The sequence below is a fragment of the Telmatherina bonti genome, assembly GCF_933228915.1.
Source record: "Telmatherina bonti genome assembly, chromosome: 11".
Classification (NCBI taxonomy): domain Eukaryota; kingdom Metazoa; phylum Chordata; class Actinopteri; order Atheriniformes; family Telmatherinidae; genus Telmatherina; species Telmatherina bonti.
In genome coordinates, this window is record NC_136629.1 from 33,900,866 (window position 1) to 33,924,556 (window position 23,691).

Sequence of the window (23,691 nt, forward strand, 5' to 3'; positions counted from 1 at the left end):
TGCGTTCCAGCCTATGTCTTAAATTTAGAAAACATTTTTACAGCACCGAGCAAGACCTGGATTGCTACTGATTTTTGACTGTCTGCTTCACTTCGATCACATCAGGTGTGGTTTTTCCACGATGCGGGGGGGGGGTCTGAACAGCTGCTACGGGTTTGACATCAAAGTAAACAGTATTTAAATCAGACACAACCGTCCTAAACCAAGGCATTTTACGGACTGACACTGTCACTGGATTAATCTGACTGTAGTTCTGGTTTAAACGGATCACATGTCCAGCTGGCTTGTGATAGAAAAAGGCTAACATCCTGGTCTTGTGTTTCAGGCTCCCTTTCATAATCTTAGCAGCTGACTGTTCAGAATATCTTAAAGTTGCTGGGAAAGGAAACTCCCAACTACAGACTGGCGCTCGGTTTCTGGTAATCTTTTACTCTAACGAAACTTTCAGCTGCAAGAAAATTGCATCTCTTCAGGATTAACTGAGAGGACCCACATCCAGGATGAAGCAGCGACCTAAACCGTACCCTCCACCCTTCAACTAGAGCCTGTTGACGATGAGCCTCAATGCTGTGATTGTGATTTCTCCCTTATAAATCAGCTCCATCAGGCTGATTTAAAACGGATTATTTGATTGGAAACTTGGTGATAAATTATGATGCAAAACTCATCGACATCTTCTAGAATATTTTGTGGAATAAAAAAAGCAATCTCAAATTAGCAAACCTGCCAAATCAGATTGTCAGATTTGAGTTACAAACTAAAGCAAACCCACGTTCTGTGCCTGCAACAAGTCGGAGATGTGCAGCACTTCCTGGATGTGTTGGGTAGATTCTTGGCAAGTAAAATACCAAAAAAAAAAAAAGACGAATAGAAAATTTTAAAAAAGGATGTGAAAGAAGATACTTTCCTCTGTCAGCATAAAAGAACTCCTTTCCTCTGCGAGGAAAAGGGCTTCCGCAGCTCTGCACCGCTGCAGAGATCTGCTTCACATTACCCAGAGCATGCAGGGATTCCTGAACCTGCATGGGGGCGCTGTGACAGGATTTTTGGCTGTAGCTGAACCTGTCGGCTGCTGCAGGTGTTCTCTAATGTCAACGTCTCTGAAACCACGAGTCCCGAGTTAACCAGCAGACCTTGCAGCTTCTACCGGCGGGGCTGGTGGCGGCTATGACGAGGCAAGGAGGAAGGGCTGGAGGAAGACGACGGAGAACACGGCGACATGGAGGCTAGGGAGGCTGTTGCTGCGGCGTCCTCTGCCTCCTCCAGCTCTCCGCCTCCTCCGTGAAGCTCCTGACTCACGCTGGACTGTAAGGCAGCTGGGGTCAGCCACTCTTTGGGCAGGCAGCTCTGGAGGAATGGCACGCAGGAGCTGAAGTAAGCCAGACGGTTGACCCAGTGAGGGATCTCCCTGCCACACAGGATCTGAGGAGATAATGAGGATTTTATCAGGGTTCTGCAACCTTTGAACAAGTATTCATGTGTTACTATGCTACATTAGATAGTAACAAACTTTTCCGCACATATTGAAAGAAAAATAATGACAAAAACAAAATATTTTTCTAATTTTTAGCCAAATATACCTGGTGCAGCTGGACTTAATGACAAAATCAACACAGGATGTGTAAAAAGTTGACATTAAATATGTTCGTAGGTTGATTTTCACTAAAGATTTGTGAGGTTTGGAACGAGGAAAATGAACTGTTGGAGTTTCTAGAAGCATCTACACTACACTAAGTCATGTGGGCAACTCGAGCTGCTCGGGACCAGAAGGTTGATGGTTTGCATCTTTGACTTGAAGGGAGAAAAAGCGAGCAGTTGCAGTGACTGACCAGTGCTATCCTGGGAAGAAATGTGGATGTGAACGTCCTGAAGGTGCCAAACTTGTGTTTGGTTAAATAAAAAGATTAATTTTCAAAACTTTAGCAGAAATATACTTAAACTTTTTTTTTTTTTTTTTTCAGACCACAAGACAGACAAGTTTGTTATTTATTACACGAATGACCTGCATCTACTAGAGTCCCTTTGTGTCCTGGCGAGTTAACAACCCGCCAGCAGCACTGTGTCAGACAGGATGGTCTTTTTTTTTTTTTCTAACTTCCTCTTCACTGTCTACACCAGTGACTGAAGCTACTGCTTGGAAACTTGACAAGTTTTCTGATGTTTCTGCAGTAGTTTGATGATGAAGAGGATGATAAACTTGTGAGCAAAACCATCTGCAGCTCAAGAACTGCTTGTGAATCCGAGGAGGTCAGATGAATGTGGGGCCTCGAAATCCTCAGGAGCTGTCACTTCCCTAAGAACACAGCCACCAGCAACAGCAAGGACTACACTCATCTGTATGTCTGAGGTTTTTGCAACATTTGCCAGATGATGCTCGGGGTATTTTTAAGAGTCTTAGGGTCCAGTGCCATTCTTTATGTTGTGTGTTGAGGCAGCAGACTGAAGGTGGTGAACACAGAGACTTGTTAGCCAGTAATGGTGAGGATGTGGAGATGATTCCTCCATGTTTATATATAAAATATCAGAGGAAATCATTCCTTCCTGGAGTCATCAAACTCCATAACTCCATGAATCATAATGCATGGTAAATATTATAAACATGTATCTTTTGTAATAGTTAATGTTTTTACTTTATCAGTGTATATAACTGTTAAGAAGCATGGTAAAACAGCACTTTCCCACTAAGCATTTCTATAAAGTATTTTATAATTGTCCTCCCAGCAGTCTAATCCATATGGGTTGTTGCTTTGACAAACAAACACAGATCCTACAAACAGCAGAAGTCCATACATGTAATTCACGCTGCACCTTGCCTTGCTTTCAATATCAATCCCTCTCAGACCCACGCTCATCCCACGCAGTGGGAAATATTTTTGGAGCATTGGCTGCCTGCTCCAAATACCATGAAATGCACACATGAGCGAACGCTGCATACTGAGATATTCTAAACATTATGCTTCAGAAACAGGCAACAAAACGTCTGAATACACATGAATTTTTCCATGAAAACAGTGAAAAGACTATCTTCCATTTTCCATGATGTTAAGCCAGCACTGTCCTGACTTTCAGTTTATTAACCCTCAAACAATCTCAGTGCTTTTTATTTGTCTTTTGATTGTTTTTGTGGCTAATTTTGCCTGCGTGGATGCAAATGGCTCAAGGTGACAACAGAACATGTGTTAATGCCATTTTTTGGCATTCTGATGAAGATGGAATTATCCACTACACAATATCACAATATTCCCATGACATTACTGGAGGTTTGCTATATTTTATGTCCTTGGGAAACAGGTGTGACACAAATCTTAGTGATGTAGGAGGGTTAAAGACACCCTTTAGATGTTTGTGGAGAAACATTTTCGATGTACTCGATGTACTGTCAGTCAAAATCAGCACAAACGTCAGTGTGGTTTTGCTTTTTGCTTAAAAGATGTAGCACGTTGGCACGAGCAGCAACATCATCTTCAGGATAATTATAATCACTCAGCTCTGTGTGTAGTACTACGGCATTTTGGGACAAGTGGCTTCCAAGAAACTCAAAGTGTTTCCCAGGCAAAGAGCTTAATTGTGCTTTGATCAGCACAATTACTGAAGCTGCTGACGGGCTGATTTTTTCTCACGCACGAGTCGACGGAGGCAGTGGATTCACTTTAACCACTGAAATGTATTAAAAAAAAAACCACACTTGATTATTCCATTACACACAGCCTAAATATGATGGTGAACTGATGGTGTGCCACCGAGACAGCAAGCAGAAAGTTCATCGTCTTCAGAAATGTTTTGACAAGAAATAACCTGGAAGTTTCCTTACTACGTGTGTAGTACACATTATCTCATCACTTCAGTCAGGAGGAGGAGGATGAGGAGGAAGAAGCGGGAGTCCATAAGCATCTATGGCATAAACATCTCCTGGTTTAACAACATGCCCTGTTTATGGGAGATAAGCTGGCTTTCCATAATAGAAACTATAATGATTCCTCTTATGAAATAACTACAAGGCAAACGAGAAGGAGGAGGGAAGAAAAGAAAAGAAGAAGCATGAAGATCATCTCCAAAACTGCCATGCAGACCAAAATCCAGCACTTACGTCTTTGGACACTTGGGGTCGCCACAACAAGCTACAACTCTCTTAAAGGGGTGCTATTATGGTATTTGGAGTTTTCTGAGATTTCTACAGTGTTACAGTGTTGAATCCTCATCAGACATGTGAACGACACTGTTTTTTTCACCTAAACGCATGTTTGAGTTTGAGTTTGAGTTCCAGCATGCACTCTGTTCGGTTTCCATGGCGACGAAAAACGCGTCGTTTAGAGAGTTTTTTCTACTTGGAAATCCTTGTGACGTCCCGGGGGATAAGGTTCGGTGATTGGTTACCTTCTACTGGTTAACAAGGGCATGTACAAATACATCAGGCGGGTGGAAAACGTGGGATAAAGTTATTTCCAACGATGGCTGGTGAGTTTACCAAAGAGAGACATCCTGCTGCATTCGTTGCTGTGGGTTGCTGTTTTCCACTTCGTTTTCAGGGTCTGATTCAGGTTCCAACATGTAGGGCTGTATGCTATGTGTTGACATTGTATTTTGTTATTTTATTGAGTTCATATTAGCCTAATCCTTCTGTTTATGAGATGTTACAATGACGGCGAAAGCAGGTGCGGTGCGCGCTCCCGATGTAGTGCAGTGGCGGGAGGCGGGGCTTAAAGCGGAAGAGTCTCAATCTACTCGTTTTGCCCGCAGGCTGATCTGACAGCCTATGGAGAGGGTCGGTCTGAAGTAAATAAAGCCATTTGTGACAATAACTCAATCAATCCCAGTCCTTCTGGTCTCAGAAATAAAAATAAATTAGCCTGAAATGCACAGAATAGTTCCACTTTAAAGTTCTCTCTTGTATCTGGTAAATCTAAACACTTTGGCCTTTGTTTTTATTTTTATTTCTCCTCACGCATTTTATGTGTTACTGAAAATATTACTAATTATCTTTCCTAAGAAAATAACAGCTTTATAATACATCCAGCATATGTTGCACCGTTGCCTGGCATGTCTGGTTTGGAACATTAAGAGTTCTAGAAAAATGGATAAATGTGCAGAATAAGACATGAAATAAAGAAATTTTTGTTGAGACATTAATGTTCGAGTATGAGCTGCTTCCTCTATAGATGCTCAGCTGGTTGTACAAGGAGGTTATACAGACGGTGTTTGATTTGCTTTAAATATCCTAAAAAATCTGTTTCAAATACAGCGAAACAGCATTTTATTCCTACCACTTTCATGGGAAACATGAGGTCCTTCGGTATTTAAATGGATGATTCTGAAGCGCAACAAGGACACAGAAGGAGTACAGAGAATGCACTGTTGCATGTTTTGTTCCAGTTTTTTTCCCTTCACATTATCATGACAACAAGCCTCCAACATCGACAGGTTACAATAAACATTAGATTTTAATCTATCCATGTTAATGCCTTCAATCGAAAAGAGAAATTTTCTTGGAGAAGACCTGAACATATGTGCTGTATCACTGTGTGTTTGCCAGCTGGCTCTGCAAGTCTGGGCTTGTATCAGTGTCCTAATCCCCATCTGAGCACTAGAAGCTAACTGTAAGACTCCCTGCTCATTAGTCACTCCAGCATAAGCTGATTGGAGCCACACATATATATATATATGTAGGAAACACACAGAGACAAGAAGAGCTAGTTCCAGCACTCTGACACAGAGCTGGAGAGACAACATGAAGCACAGTGAGTTATAATATTATATATACTGTATACACACACAAACACATATTAATATATATATATATAATATATATATATATATATATATATATATTATATATATATATATATATATATATGTATTATATATATATATATATATATGTATATACACGCACATATATAATATATATGTGTGTGATATGTATATATATATATATATATATATATATATATATATATATATATATATATATATATATATATATATATATATATATATATATATACATATGTCTATATCTATCTATAGCTATATCTATATATCTATATATTTATATTTATCTCTATCTGTCTCTCTCTATATATATATATATTATATATATATATAGCTGGAAAAAAAATGTGTGTACATGCGTCAATAAATTTATATCAAAGGATTAGAGTGTTGAATTTGGTTTAGAGTTTGTGTAAAGGAACAGATGATGTTTTCTGTGTTTGAGTATCAGTATAGTACCTCTGACAGTGCTGAGGAGAAGTGGTTGCAGTTCTTGTGCATGAGGTGGTAGGCGTTGCCTTTATACTCCTTCCCCATCTCCTCCACGATCCGCTCCACATCCTCCTCTGTGAAGTCTGTGCTGCCCAAGACTATGGCTTCCCTGCAGAGACAAACGAGCAGAGAGCGTCCGTGTTACCATTCACTGCTGAGCCTAAAAGATTTTTTCATTTCAAAATGATTTTGCATTTTCTTCATCAGAATCAGTCTTGATTTAAAATAAAACTCTAAAATGTAGCTGTCTTTATTAAGTCATGAATTTTCAATCGAACAGATTTAAGACATTATTTTGTGTTTGGCACGTTCCCACCACATCACATTACCACAGTTCCTCCTGAGATGCTAAAATGACATGCAAGACGGGATTTCTGTAAATGTGAGTAGTTAAGTGAGTGAATGGTGAACCAATCACTTCCTGCGTAGCTCATCGATTTTCACGACATCATGGAAGGAAATTAGAATGATTTCAGTCTGAGAGTGCCGTTTCACTTGGCTCATAGCAGTGGGTGGATATGAAGGCATTTGTTCCAGATGATCCATACTTATGGTCTACTGGTCTGCATGGAGACAGAGGGAGTGTGTGTGTGTGTGTGTGTGTGTGTGTGTGTGTGTGTGTGTGTGTGTGTGTGTGTGTGTGTGTGTGGCAGACAGTCTCTGTAAATCCACAGGGCAAATCAACTAGAGCAGAAGTAATACACAGCAGCACAGTAGCTCCGGTTAGACGGAGCCACTATCAACATATTGAGCAGACTGGATGCCCTGCTTCTTCAGACTTCCCCACAACCGCAAAAAAAAAAAAAAAAAAAAAAGACAATCAGAAAAAAAAGGTCATATGCTGCCATATTGGAAAAAAGAAATGGTTTATTAACAGGTAAAATGACCTGATTTTAGCTGAACATCACTGATATTCTTCAACCTTACAATCTTTGTCTTTGACAGGTAAAATTAACTTTAATGAAAACACTTTCTTTTCTCAGTCCTGCATTGTAAACCATCAACAATCCCCCAACTAACTGAACACTGACCCTTCGCTCCAGCTCAGTGTGATGACATCAGCATGAATACAATCTCTCAGTCCTTGCACTTCAGTGCAGGAAATAACCAGAAGCAAGACGAGCTCAACAAAAAGCACAAACTGTGATGTAAGCAGGTAAGTTTTCTTCTGAAGCGTGGCGCGTACTTGGAGCCGCTCTCTACATTTCCAGTCATCTCCAAATCGGCCTGAATCTTAAAGATCTAGCCTAATGAAACAAAACACATTACAGATGCAGGAATAAGTTTTATGATTTATCCTTCTGACTTCATTTTTAATTTAGGGATGTTTACAGTTTGTCTCTTTCTAAATTTGTTTCATTACGTTTTTGCACATGCTTATGTGTTGTTGATGTGTGTTTATTGAGGCCCAAAATACATTTATTCAGACATTCTGCGTCTCCTTTGTCAAGTTGCCTTAATCCATTTATGTATTTATGAAAGTTGACGTTTTCCATGTAGCAGAATGAAAGAAATAAAAATGGTTTAAATGATCAAATGGAAATAGGTGTCAAACTTCAGTCCTGCAGGCCTAGTATCCTGCAGGTTTTTGTTGTCTCCATGCTCCAACACACCTGACTGAAATGAATGAACAGGTTGACAGGAAGCTGTTGGGTCCATTTGATTAGAATCAGGTGTGTTGGTGCAGGGAAACAACAAAAACCAGCAGGACTGGAGTTTGACACCCCTGGATAACCTTTATTTTTATTTTTTTTTAAAAATCAACTAAATAGTTCAAAGTCATTTAAAATACAAAAAAATATGACTAAAATTAAATAAAAGTTGCCATTGATGAGCACAATCAATATTAACAACAGTGATCTAAGAAATAAATAAATCAATGAAGGTAAACTTAATAAAAAGGCAGCATCAGACTGACAACAGATTTAGAAAAAAATCTGTATTTAAATATGACTTTAGATAATTACCTTTCGCCAATGAGATTATGTTTTTACCAGCGTTTATCTGTTTGTTTGTGTTCAAGATAACGCAAAAAGTTATGGACAGATTTCAATGAAATTTTCAGGAGTTGTTGGAAATATGGAAATGAAGAAATTTTTTAATTCTGGTGGTGATCCAGATCACCGTTTGGATCCAGAAACCTTTTAAAGGACTTGGCGGAGGTTTGCGCTCTCCAAGTGCTTTTCTAGTTAATGAAGAGTTGAAATTAAAAATAAACATGTCAGTAAAAATGCTGAGTAACACAAGTCCAATAAAACAAATAACATCTTAAAAAGTCCAACATTATGTGACATGGGCAACAGATCCAGTAGGAGAGGAAGGCCTGCTGTCTTCCTGTCATTAGCTGGCTCTACGTGTCTGTCTGAGCCTCAGGTGGAGCTTTATGTTGCAGCTGTCAGTTTGCAAACAGGGAAACATCGTAAGAAACCAGCACAGAAGACACATTTTGTGTCTCTTAACCTTAAAGACTGTGGTCCTCCAGAGCCACCATCCTGCAGGTCTTAGTGTTTCCCTGATACAACACAAAGGAAAAGGTTCCAACAACTTGTTGTCATCTTCTGCACCTGCCTGTTAAATAGCCATTTATATGGGTCAGGTGTGTTGGAGTGGGGAAACGCTAAAACCTGCAGGATGGTAGCCCTTGAGGACCAAAGTTGGTGACCCCAGTTTAGGGAATGTACAAATTCTGACTCAGCCATGCAGCCAAAAATATATTTTCTAATATCAATTGCTATAACACACATCTGACACATTTTTTTGTCATTTTCGAACATTTGTGTTGTTTTTTGACTTTTCGGTCATATATAAACCTGCAGCTGTTCCAGCTGCCTAATGAGCTAATCGTTCTGATGAAAGCTGACCCAAATCCATCATCTGTGCTTTATTTCCCCCTCGTGATAATCATCAAGACCATTTTATCTCCATCTGTAGTGAAGTGAACCAGTTAATCAGCACAGAGAGTTTGGAGTTACAACCAGACTGACTGTGTGACTAATTTAATGATGTCTGGGTGGTTGCAGAACAAGTGTAATAGATAAACATTATAGTTAAAAACATGCAAGCCAGTGCGCTTCATACAAACACCAAATTTCCAGTACTTACTTGAACTTAAAAGTGTCGCCGAGTTCAGTTGCATCACCTGGAGTAATCTCGAAGATTCCTGAGAACGGGTACGGATGTCCTCCATAGGCAAACTCTGAACAACACATTAAAACACATTTGAATAGCAGAGGACATAAAAAGCATAAAAAAACGGATGAAAAATATTTTAGAAGACTATTTAGAGTGAAATGAATATGTATTGTAAGCTGAGAGACTGTCCTCTCTGAGACACTATCCAGGGACAGATGATCTAATGAGGGTGGCATCATGTATCTGAGTAACCTTACCTCTTCCATATATCTCGATCCCTGAGTGAAAGACTCCGATGCCCAGAGAGCTGGTGAACTCATTGATCCAGTACTGAAGATACAAAAAGAGAAACTCATCAAAAAGAGTATCTAAACGTCAGCACTATATTACGAACTGTGATTTTGCTCAATGTATTATCAAATGACAAACACAGTGACTATCAGGCCAGATGTAAAACAGAAAGAACATTACATTATTTAACATCTTGGAAACTAATGAGGACAATAATTAGCCTCCATTAACTTTAATTCATTAACCATTTCAGTACTAAAGCAAACTTCCACACATGTAACACAGAAATTATAACCTCATACAGCAAACATTTAATGAAACTCCGCTGCAGGTGGCAGCTGAAGAGGTGATATATGCTGTAGGGCTGGGACGATATTTTTTTTTCCCCCCAATTTGATTCAATTTCGATTTTTTTTGGGAGCCAATTTGATTTAAATTGCAATTCTTACAATGCTTCAACATTGTTGATTTTTGTAGACTAAAAACAAACATAAAAATAAAAATGTACAAAACTTTTTTTGCAGGTCATTTTCTTGATTTAAATTTGGAAAACACAACACAGTATCCAGACCATCATTCTGCTGCTATAACCCCCAAGAAGACAAGTAAAAAGATCAATAAAAATGACAAAAAATTTTATAATGGCTTTTTTTCTTTTTTAAATAAATATTTTAATCAATAAAATCTATTTTAAAATTGTGAAGCAAAAAATCCCAATATTCAATTTTTTCCTATTTGATTTCCTACCCCTAATATGCTACCATACAAGCCTTTGTAATAAAAAAAAAAATTAAAAAACTGTATTTTATTGTATTGTATTGTATTGTATACCACACCCACGGATCTTATTTGAAGAAATACAACTTTAATGCAAACTGGAAAGACAGAAGTGACAGTCACCGTATACAGCTAGTAGATATTATATTCAGTGGCTTCTGATGTTTACACAAGGATATCTTTCTCACATACACAAAAAGCTACATCACAACAGTCTGATCAATAACTGCAGCAGCATTCATCTTTAAAATCGACATCTACCTTCTTAGACGTGTCCAACATCTGCGGCTTACGGCAACTGGGAAAGCTGTTGCTACGAAGAGCTCCCTTCTGAGGAAGATGTTTCATTTCTTACAAAAGATGAAGCAGGGAAATGTGGAAGGAGGCTCAATAACAATCATGCAGTTTTTTTGTCTTTTAAAGTTTCACTACAGTTTCTAAACCAAAGGGCCATTTTCCAACTCCAGTCCTGCAGACCCAGTATCCTGCAGGGTTTTTTTTTGTCTCCATGCACCAAAACACCTGACTGAAATGAATGAATAGGTTGACAAGAAACTGTTGGATCCATTTGACTAGAATCAGGTGTGTTGGGGCAGGGAAACAGCAAAAACCTGTCAGATACCGGGCCTCGAGGACTGCAGTTTGACACCCCTGTTTTACACTAATACTGTACATAAAAAGGTGGATGGAGCCTCCACGATGCCACACGTATGTTTCAGAATTAATGGGGGGGGGGTTGTCATTGTCGCCATCTTGGCAGAGTCATACTTGTTACAAATTACAAAAATGGGCAAAGAGGTGAAGCTGAGAGAGATAGAGCCATAATCACAACAAATGGACGAATTGTGGGAGCTCAGGTATTCCGTTACCGTTCGCAGTTCAAGCCTTTGACACAGCAACAAATGAAAATCATTACTACTACGATTTAAATTGTGACATAAAATCCCTCTAATTACTTTAATTCAGCTACGACTGATTTAATCTTAAATCATCACTTATTTCTGCTTGACAGTTTGAAAACGTAAGCTGCAGCTTCTGTGATGTGAAATTCTGCTGATTTCCTTTGTGCTTGTGTTTTTTTTCTAATTGTTTAATCAATAACCTTTTCTTTTTGTACTGATCAGAGAATTTCTTCCTCTTTTCAGCCTTAATGAGTAGACATATCAAGTCAATCAGATTAGGGCTAACTGCTCAAAGATAACACAGTAATAGCGGACATAGTGAGCTCTGCAGAGGGAGACAATTCTTCCAGATTCTCAGAGATCATGCAGCTTACTTATCAGTCCGCAAACCACGACGGGCCATTTAAAAACTACTCTCACGCTTCCTACTTGTAATTATGCAAATGCTGCTAACTGCACACAGAAACAGTGGGAGTGAGCTGACATCTTTGCCACATCTGCATTGCAAATGATTCAGTCATTTCTGCAGTTCAAATATGACCTGCAGTCATGCATGACGCCTGGACAGGGACTCTGGTTGTTTGCATTTCAGACGGTGTAATTTATGGGAGAAACTTTTTCTCCTGAGAATTTTTCCATCGACTGATAAAGTTGTAACCTTCAGGCCAAAAATAACTGGCTGCGCAGAGTGTAAAGGGATAAGCTGAGGTCAAGTTTACGTTGCTGGTTTGACAGTAGAAAAGACGGATCTGTAATGCAAGAAAATAAACAAATTCCAATGGAAAGTCTGGTGATGAAAGGACGGTAAATAACGTTAAATGAAAACATAGCTTTCCTGTCTTAATAGTTCTGCTAATGTGCACTCACACTAGATTTCCATTCATTTATCAGTGCAATCTGTTTTCCACTGTACACAAGCAGCGTTTGGTTTAAATTATACGCCTCATTGTCAACTTCACAAACCAAAAAGTCTTTCCAGCATTATGTTGACTTGTTTTGTTTCCATACAGCTGATTTGCATATTAAAAAAAAAAAAAAGGGTATACACCCGCTTGAATCACAGAATGTATAAAATCACAGGCTTTATCATGTACCCAATGCGTCATCGCAATTACCTGGGATAAATGCAGCAACTGTCACACCCTAAAACAAACTATTTCAACTCCTTGCACATCAGTTTTCTGTGGAGACATTGTTCTAGCATGACTAGGTTTTAAAACGTTTACAAGTTGTTTGTTTAACTGCACTGACTTTCCAGTGCAGCATTACTAGGATTTATTCTGAATGACAAAACTCGAGTAGCTTTATACTTCATGTCACTGCCTGTAGTATCTTGCCTTTTCCCCTGAGTTAAATGCAAGAAAGGTATCACTATATGCCATGCATTAGGCATGTTTTCAGAACTGAAATAAGTAAATGTAAAGTAAAAGCTAGTTCAAAGATGAAAAGATTTTTTAGTATGATGAACGCAGTCCAACGATGTAGGCTGGCCTGGCTCTAGTGGTCTGTTGAATTACAGGCTGCTGAAACCGTTCAACAGACTTTCAGTCCAAAAACTCATGCAAAACATCGCAGTCTATGATTTTAACACCTCCACTGGCTGGCAGATTCATTCCAGAATATTTTAGATACCAGCTGATCTTTGGAAGAAACAAAATGTTTTTTATGTCAGTGCTGCAGTAGTTTCTCTGAGTGCAGAAATAACAACTATCTGTGTCCAAACAGCGGCTTCTCACACCGACTAAGGGAAACTGCAGCCTTTAAATCACCTTTTTAGAAACTTAAGAAGTCTTGACAACAGTTCAGATGAAGAAACGTACAAAAAACTTGCTTTAACTCTAAAGAACACATTTGGAAAAGCTGCTTATGCAGCAGGACTTAATGTTTCCATGTAGGAATCGAGACACCGTTTCCATGTATTCCTACATTACATGTGCGAGTACTTACTGAAACCATCTATTAGAAAACTAAATGATTACCCAGTCTGCTCATACGAGTAAAAGGAAGACTATGTCATCTTCCTTCTCTTTGATGGTGAAATGAGACTCTTATCTTTGTCATCATTACCTCAAAACTGCAGAGCAGAGAACAGGACGAGTATTTATGAATGAAACAAAGACAAGAGGAAGAAACAAAGGAGAAAAGCAGAAAATGTCTTAAATTATAGCTGCATTTCAGGTGTTTGTAAAAATGATAAAATGTTCATCCCTGCTTTAAAAATGTAGCAGAACAAGCAGACAGATAACAGACTGAGGGAAGGAAACTGCACGAAACCACAAGTCAAACTCTGGTATATTTTTGTAGCTTGCTTTCAGTTTGTTCGTAGGTCTGGTCTGTTTTTGGCTGCAGATTTTTTCTCTCTCTAGCCTGTTCATATATAGATCAGATATGTGTTTCCTACATGTTCATATACATCAGATATGTTTCCTACATGTTCATATACATCAGATATGTTTCCTACATGTTCATATACATCAGATATGCGTTTCCTGCATGTTCATATACATCAGATATGTGTTTCCTACATGTTCATATACATCAGATATGTGTTTCCTACATGTTCATATACATCAGATATGTTTCCTACATGTTCATATACATCAGATATGTGTTTCCTACATGTTCATATACATCAGATATGTTTCCTACATGTTCATATACATCAGATATGTTTCCTACATGTTCATATACATCAGATATGCGTTTCCTGCATGTTCATATACATCAGATATGTGTTTCCTACATGTTCATATACATCAGATATGTTTCCTACATGTTCATATACATCAGATATGCGTTTCCTGCATGTTCATATACATCAGATATGTGTTTCCTACATGTTCATATACATCAGATATGTGTTTCCTACATGTTCATATACATCAGATATGTTTCCTACATGTTCATATACATCAGATATGTTTCCTACATGTTCATATACATCAGATATGCGTTTCCTGCATGTTCATATACATCAGATATGTGTTTCCTACATGTTCATATACATCAGATATGTGTTTCCTACATGTTCATATACATCAGATATGTGTTTCCTACATGTTCATATACATCAGATATGTGTTTCCTACATGTTCATATACATCAGATATATGTTTCCTACATGTTCATATACATCAGATATGTTTCCAACATGTTCATATACATCAGATATATGTTTCCTACATGTCATATACATCAGATATGTATTTCCTGCATGTTCATATACATCAGCTATGTTTCCTACATGTTCATATACATCAGATATGTGTTTCCTACATGTTTATATACATCAGATATATGTTTCCTACATGTTCATATACATCAGATATGTATTTCCTGCATGTTCATATACATCAGCTATGTTTCCTACATGTTCATATACATCAGATTTGTGTTTCTTACATGTTCATATATCCTGAAAGTAGAGGGTAGACTGCTGCTGAACTAACGGCTGCTGAAATAAGCATTAAAGCAGTAGGGGTGGGAAACTCTAATAGAAAAATCAAATATTAGGATTTTTTGCTTCACAATTTTTAAATAATTTTTTGTTAAAAAAAACAAACAAACAAAAAAAAACCCACTTTTTTTTCAATTAATAAAAATAATCCATTAAAATTTTTTGTCGTTTTTATTGTTTTTATTGATCTTTTTACTTGTTTTCTTGGGCATTACAGCAGCAGAATGATGCTCTGGCTACTGTGTTGTTTTTTCCTCATTGAAAAAAGTTTTCTACATTTCTTTTTTGTTTTTAATCTACAAAAATCAGCAATATTAAAAATTTGTGAGAATCGCAATTTAAATAGTAGGGATGCACTGATTCACTTTTTGGGAGTTTCGTTCCAATACATATATCGGAAATTTGAATATCAGCCGATACCGATATTTGCCCATACCAAATCTGTTTATGTGAACATTATTGTGACTATGGTTATTATTGCTGTCATAACTGTGTAAGATTACATTAGGTTGTAATAAATGACCCATCCTTTCTGAAGTTACCTCACCAATACAAATATAATAACATTATAGATCTAACAATTTTATCATCTTTTTTTTTTCTTTTTTGTTTGGCACATTTTACCTAAATATAACTATAAATGTGTGGTTTAGAAACAAAGATCTAGCTTTTAGTGTAACAAAAAATGTCAGATTTTAACATTCAAGACATTTATATCTTTTAAAACATGTCCCAAGCATGTCATCAAACACATCTGTGCTAGCTTGACTAGTGTGGTATCTGTTGTGGTATTGGTACACTTTTATTAGTACCAAGTACGAGTACACACTCTTTGTATTGAATCGATACAGATACTGGTATTGATGCATCCCTATTAAATAGAGTCGGCACCCAAAAAATTGGAATCGAATCGGGACAAAAGCATATGGTCACAGGCCTATAAAGCAGATGCAGGTTGAAACCAAGTCCGTGATCACGTTTAAATGGTAAAAATCATTTTGATTATGGTCATACTGGGGAGAAAACACTTGCAAAGATACAGATAAATGGCAGTGCCACAGCAACTTAAGTACAAGAGACTAAAACTGATAAACATGACGTTCTTGCATAACAATTAGCAAGTCTACATTAGTGTTGCATGAGACATGCTTTCTGGAGCAAACTTGAAGGTTTTTTCACCTCGTGGTGCAGACTTGAGCTGTAATCATACTTTTTAATAAAGTGATTCATATTTTGCCCAAAGAAATGGAATAAGAAAACAGAAGGAAACACCATCACCTGTCCAAAAGCATTATCACAAGCTCTCCATGCAACTTTGCATTGTATCACTTTGCCTAAAGAAATACCAAAAAATATCTGAAAGCTGTCGTCAAGGCCTTTTTTTTTGTTAGTTTTATAGTAGTTCCAGATCATTAAAACGGAACCACCTCAGAGAAGAAACAAGAACATCATTCTGAGACAGTTTATTTTCCATCTTCACCAAGCAACCTACTGAGATGCAAGTGAAGCATTTCTTCCCCTGAATCTATTGCTGGTTTGTTCATGTGCCATCATGATGATGTACTGGGAGTCGTAGGTGGGGCTGCTACCAGCAAAACCTTTGCCCGTGCTTCTATCTTTAGTGGAAAGCATCATTCCTTCCCACACTGAGCCATACTACCCATTCATCTGAAAAAAACACAAGAGGTCCATTGTGTCTGAAGCGTGTGGGATGTAGTGATAACAAGTGGCATAAAATGCAGACTCAAACCAGCGGATGCAGTGTAGTTTTTCTCTTCCAGCATCTTCTCATGGGATTGTATGATAAAATTTGAAATTTGATGATACATCTCGTTTTTGAGGGGGTCCTCAACACAGACAGATACAGATAACAATACAATCCTTACTTAGACATAACCACAGCATTCACACTGGACAAAAGCTCTCTCATCGACCCTATAAACCCAACCCTCGGTACAAGCAAAATAAAATACATTTACCAGAAAAGTACAGTATATCCATGGATATATATACATTTATATAACAATTGTGATGGGCCATTGCACAGCATAACTCAAAGTCAAGTTGTTTAGAAGAATACAACAATATCAGAATCAAGAGCAAGTTGTTTGTAAGTAGTGGAATATAGCTGTTCAAAAGCTTTGCTGAGAAGTGATGGATCTGATTGACACAGGTAAATTGTTCCAGTCTGATGGGGCTTTGAATTTAAATGCTCGACGGCCAAATTCTTTCTTAATTTTGGGAACATAAAAAAACAAGTGCTCAGTGTGTATGAGGTTATATGAGGACCCAAATGGGATTAGAAATTGTTTTAAAAATAATGGATAGCGAAGGTAGTGACATCAGAATAAAATGGCCAAGTCTAATAAAGAAGAATAATCAGATTCTTATTTTCATTCAAAACCTCCCTGATGAAAACAGTTTACAGCACTGAACGGCATTCCTGCATAAACCCAAATCTTACGCTGTAGCGTTGACGAGGTGGCAGCGACTCAGATTGTCTTTTCGCCTGAAGCTCCGAAATGGAGACGATTGTTTTCTGAAGGCCGGGATAAATGCAGAGGGTCGCGTCAGGATGGGCATCCAGCGTTAAACATGTGTCAGTTCAGAGGAACACGCAGAAAGGGAAACAACAACACTTTCTAGTCCGTCACTGCACGAGTCACAATTTCCAATATTCAAAAAGCCTGAACTGCTTCACTGCATTACCAAACACTTAACCTTGTCCACCCGACAGAGGAGTCACGACTTGTTCGAGTCTGACACCGTAGCCAACACAGAAACACAACCTGCTCCGTTACACTGTTAAACCTAATATCCCAACACGCTTCCTCACCGACAACGCGGCGCACACTGCCGGCTGGCAGGCAAGCAGGTGGTGGAGAGATAATGCTCTCTCATTAGACCGGAGTACTAAAGCACTCAGAGCTGGCCGGGAAATCCACTTAGAGGTGGGAGCAAGACGGCGGGGATGAACCTGAAGGGAAAGGGAATAGCGGAGGAAGAAGGAAGGGTGGGGACTATTCTCATGTCTTGCATTCCTGAAAGTCACATGACACTATTGATCCTCAAATGACTTTTCATCAGTCTCGTTATGTTATGGTCTTACACACGGGTGAAGACCAACCTAAGCAGACCACCTTGGCGGCTCTTGGCGCTCCTGCAACTGTAATTATAATGTAGTCAGGTCAGCAGAAGGGATCTTCTGGTGTGTGACAGCACAGCATTGACCTCAGCTATTATCTGATCATCCTCTCAGCCAACGACCAGTCACACTGCCGATAAAACAAGGCCTGCGTTAGGGCCGCCACATAGCACAGCATCATCACGCTGCAGGAACTTCCTAAACATGACAACAATCAAACTGAGCTCATTTCAGTCATAATGTTCAGACATCCTGGATTTATTTATGAAGACTCTCTTATTCACCCCTCTGAGAAAAGTCTTTGGGGTTTATCTTGACAAGCAGATTTGGTTTTTTAGGTTTAAATTCTTGCAGCTGAAACTTAAAAGGCAAAGTAAAGGCCCACTTCCACATTTCCAGGTGATCTATGACTTTATAAGATCTCATTTCTCATATACAGTCATCCACGTAATGCTAATCTAAAATGCACATTACTTTTGTACTGCCCTCCCTTCACAGAGTCCCCGTTCCCTGCAGGATTGATTTTAAAATGTTATTGTTGACCTTTAAATATTTGTGTAAACGGATAAACACAAACCTTTGTGCAGCTACCGATCATCAGAGCAGCGCTGCACCAACACAGCTGGCTGTTCCGACATGCAGCCAGCAAGGCAGGAAAAGCAGCAGATAAAGGCAGATAACTGTGCAGTTATGCTGTTTGAGGCCCATAGACACCCGTGTGTGGAGCTCGTCTGCAGACTGAACAGGAAACAGAACCCTGAGTCTTATCGGCAAACCAGAGCAACGTGCCTTTTGGATGACGGGTGTGCCTTAGCAACTCATGCAAAATGTTGCTAAAACAATGACATGCTTGATATTGCTTCCATGTTACAAATATGACAAATGGACATGTGATAGATATGGAAGCCATTCATGCTCATTGCGTCAATCAGCCGGGGGGATCCCTGCAGAGACAGAGGTGGCTTCAGAATGAATGACAGAGGTGTGACTGTTACAACGAAGCAGTCAGAGAGATGAAACCTTTTTTGCTTGTTTCCCAAATGAGAAGTAAAAAGTGCATTACACAGCAATGTGCATTACGCTTCCTTGTTTCACCATTTTTGTGGGTTACATGTGGATGAAAAGCTTCTGGTGAAAATGTCTGATCCTTCTCACGCTTGCTGTTGCAACTCGATTTGCACCTCATCACTCATTGCATTTGTGACATCATGCTTAAAGTTGATGCACCTCTTACGGGAATATTACATAACTTTCCAACATTAAAACTCTGCAATTCGGACTTATTTGATGGCGACATGAATGGGGCCTGTAACCATTCTATTCTATTCTATTCTATTCTATTCTACAGTCATTTAGCAGACGCTTTTATCCAAAGCAACTTATATTTGAGAGGGAGAACAACACAAGCACGAAGTCAAACAGTAGAGGACATCATAGGAAGGTGTTGGTGGACTGTCCTTACATGAAGTGCTCCAGGTTTTTTTGTTTTGTTTTTCTCCCTTCCCACCTCACAATATTATTATGTTAACCAGCAACAAGAAGCCAACTTGGCGGTGCACACAAGGCTGAATCAACTTATGTGTGTGTAAACTAAATCCAGCATGGTGAATAAAAGTGTTCTCGACAAATTTTCGTTTCCCATTCAATGATGCTGCCAAACATGAACGCATACACTTACACTGTGTTTAGCTGCCTCCATTTGGCTGGTATGACTGATTTTAAAACAAGCAATGATGATATACACACACACCATACATTGTGTTCTATCGAACAATATAACATACTGTGTGACCTTTGACCTTAAGCGTAATCCGTTTTCCAATCTACACTATAAGTGAGGTGTTGATTTAAGAAGAATATTAAAAACATATTTTCCAATAAATTCATGTAAAATGATATAATAGCCATCTTCTTCCTCAGTCACTAGTAAAAGTATCAGCCTGTATATTTTATATCGGAGCTAATCAGCTGCTTCTGGAGGTACCTGAGCACAGAGAGGACAAAGCCTTTGCAGCGGCTGCTCCTAATTAATTATTTGTCACTAAAAGTTAGAGAAGCCACATTGTTGTCCATTTTAAAACCTGCTTGAAAACCCATTTTTATGTCCTTAGGGCGTTGGATCCCGCACGAGACCCTGTTGTTTTTCCTCTCTTTTTTTAAAAAATTGATTACCTTTTTTTAAAAAATCCTTTTAGAGCTATTATTCTTTCTCTCTCAGCAATTTATTAATTCATTCATTCATTATCCCAACCACTTAGTCCAATGAAGGGTCAAGGGGAAGCTGAAGCCTATCCCAGCAGTCTTTGGGCGAAAGGCGGGGTACACCCTGGACAGCTCACCACTACATTGCAGGCCTGTTTTAAATGTTTTACCTCTATGTTCAGCACTTTGTTGCAACTGGCTTTGTGTTAAAGACCTTTATAAATAAAGCTGAGTTGGTTCATTCTCGTTACAGCGAGTCGGCACACTACTTAAAAGTTTTCCAATCATTTACTACTCAAAATGAGCTGATTGTTTTGGAAAAATACACATAAATAAATACACTCAGAATATGAGTAGCTGTGACCTGATCTGTATAACATTAATCATAAAATTCACTCATCTAAAAAAAAAAAAAAAAAAGTTCTCAACCTTCCAATATCATGGTGTTTAAATACACATCAAACACATTTGTAGGTTTGCAAAGTAGCTGAAATATCGCTTTTAAAAGATAACAGGGTGTAGATCACAACCAGCATTACAGATGCAACAAACACTGAGCCACATGGATAGATTTAACTGCTCGTCTGATTGTCCGGATACAAGTTTGGTGACTAAAGTTTCACTGTAGATCCATAATAAACTACATATAAAGCATTTATCTCAACATCAGGTATTTGTCAGTGTAGATGCATCTGGTAATCTGGTATTTTCCAGTATTAGGCTTAGACATGCACGCAATTTAAAGAGAAACCACTCGCAGAATGCTTCCATCAGAACGAGCAGTGAAAGTAGCATATATAGCCACCAGTGTTACTTGAAATTAACTGTATCAGACTGCACTGAGTAGCGCCAAATGAAATGTTTACACCGACCGTGGTGCAAAGCATCAATCGTACCTCACAGCTTCAGAAAGCCTTTGCATGTCAAAGTATGACTGAGGTTCCTGCAGCCGGTCACACAGATTAAAATGAGGCAGAGATAAATTTTTAAAAAAAGCTGTTTAGACTTTACTGAGAAGAAACCATTGTGCTTGGTCAGTCAAGTGAAAAACAAGAGGAAGTGAAAGAGGAGGGAGGAGAAATGAAGGGGGGTGGGGGGGTAAAAAGAGAAAGAGATTACAAGGAGAGATGAGGAAAGGGAGGATTGGAAAAAGTAAAGATGACTGGAACTAAATTAATGGAAAGGAAGAATGAACAGACTAAATGTTAATGTTTTAATACATTTATGATACTAAAATTCTAAAATACCCAGAGAGGATTATTAAATACCTAACATTTCTAATATTAAATCATAAACGTCCATGTGATTTTAGGCCTTAAACAGACCATTAACTAAAAGGCAACAAGAATAAATATAGGAAAAGTTGGTCTAATGTGACAAAAAAAACGTCTAGAAAAAGGAGCATTTTGCCATGTTTCACAATAAATGTAAGTTTGACACAATATAAAATCATAAATAGTATAAGATGTGAAAGCACCAAAAGACTACAGGCTCTTAAGAGTACACAACTTTTATAAAACTAAAGAACATTAAAAAAACAGAAGAAGAATGGAACAAGAAATACGTGAAGACAAACATAAAGTTGCCATTTTACATCAACCAGTTTCATACTTATACATAAAGCAATATCCATTTCATTTGTTCTCTACAAAGAATCCATACCAATGATTCATCCTCAGATCAATTAGCAGACCCCTTTGACTCACCCACAGATGGTGACTCCATTTCTACCCCTCCTTCAATAAAGACACAACTGGACATTTAATTTGTCAGAAAATATGAAACTACTCTGAAGTTTTCCCTCCTGATCTATTATGTTTTCCCTGCTTAGGTCCTAAAACTGTCAAACTATGGTGTGCCAAATAAAGAAACTCCACGAAAAACAGAGATCACTTTGCCAGCTGTGTATATCAGCAACAATGAATTACTGAAGAAGTCCAAAGTGGACCATTTTGGTCCAGTTCTGATATGAAAATGGCATCAGGTTTAATAGTTTTTCTCATGATACTTCACATCTCCTGGTCTGAAAATATCAAGAAAGCTTTTCAACACACACACACACACACACACACACACACATATATATATATATATATATATATATATATATATATATATATATATATATACATATATATATATATATATTAGCTGAACAGAAAAGGCCTTTCTAATAGCATCTTGTTCTTCTGTTTGAAAGAATACATGTGAAAGAAAATTTTAAAAAAAAACAAAAAACAATGCAATATTTTTGTTTAAATCTTGTTTAAAATGTCAAATACTTAGTTAGTTGAAATAAGAGAGAAAAAAAAGAATCCATTCCAAGAATCCCCATCCATTCAGTTGTGCTTACCATATCATAGACGTTCAGGATGATCGGCTCGTTTGCCATTACTGGCATCGGGGATTTCAGCCCTCTACGTCCCTTCTTCTCTGCGGGTCTCTCCTCCTCCTTCCCTCGGTGCGAGATCCCAACTCTCGCCTTCCGAAAACCAACCTTCCTCTCCTAATGTCGTCACTTTCACCAATGATGATCACCTTGATAATTTCATACTGAAACTAGGAGTAAAAACACCACAGTTCCGATTATATTTTCTATTGTCCAACATCTGACTGGCTTTGTCCAAATCCCCGCCGACGGAGCCGCAGCAGCGGCGGACGGAAGGATGAGCCTCCTCGCTGTCAAAAACGAACCGAGTCGCTAAACCCGATCGGTTCCCGACGTCGCATGCAGGGAAGCGGGATGGCGCGGAAAAAAAACAAAAAATAATTTTCTCAAATAAGCTTTTCCGATAAATAACATACTTTTTAGATATGAAAACCTAATTTATTCCGTAAATAAATTACTTGCTTGCTGCTCCATTATTAGCTGGCTAGCGGTAGCAGTGAAGGCAGGATGCTGCTGCTGAGAAAATCTGACGTTGAGTGAACGAGAACGACGTCTCGGCGCTCGATTAAACTACATTAGAGCGCTAAGGATTGTGGGAGATTGAGTTCTTGAAAGTCAGACGACATAGATTTGATACGGAACCCTTTAATAAGCAAAAACAAGTAGTTTTAAGAACATGAGAATCATTTTAACGTATGTTTAGCCTGAGCCCTTAAAAACAAAACTTATTTTAATATAATTCATGATTTTATTGTGATTTTGTTATTTGTATTTTCTTTTATGCTTTTTTTCTGTAATGCTTTGTAAAGCACTTTGAATTGTCTTGTACATGAAAGGTGCTATACAAATAAACTTGCCTTGCCTTACACCAGTGTTTTTCAACCTTTTTTGAGCCAAAGCACACTTTTTTTCTCTGAAAAATCACAAGGCACACCACAAACCTAAATGTTTTTTGGGTTTTTTTTTTTTAAGTCCATATAATTATTTTAAAGTCTATCTTGTCAAAGCCTCTTGAATAGAAATCAGATGAACACAAGAAAAAGGAATTTTACCGTCCTTCACTGGGACCTGTTTGGATGAACACAGAGTTGCTTCATTCATTCTGAACCGCTTAATCCAATTCAGGGTCGCGGGG

General features: G+C 38.3%; 1 protein-coding gene across 1 annotated transcript; it reads right to left on the reverse strand.

Moving 5' to 3' along the window:
• Positions 1-1,143: 1,143 nt before the first annotated feature.
• On the reverse strand, positions 1,144-22,587 carry desi2 (desumoylating isopeptidase 2; the record flags this gene model as incomplete). The annotated part of the gene is made up of 5 exons (XM_079249099.1): positions 22,521-22,587; positions 9,651-9,723; positions 9,364-9,457; positions 6,229-6,370; positions 1,144-1,422 (listed from the first exon to the last, which is right to left on the reverse strand). The coding sequence occupies exons 1-5, from the start codon at positions 22,566-22,568 to the stop codon at positions 1,144-1,146; spliced, it is 636 nt and encodes a 211-aa protein (XP_079105225.1). The 5' UTR covers positions 22,569-22,587.
• Between the last annotated feature and the right edge of the window lie 1,104 nt (positions 22,588-23,691).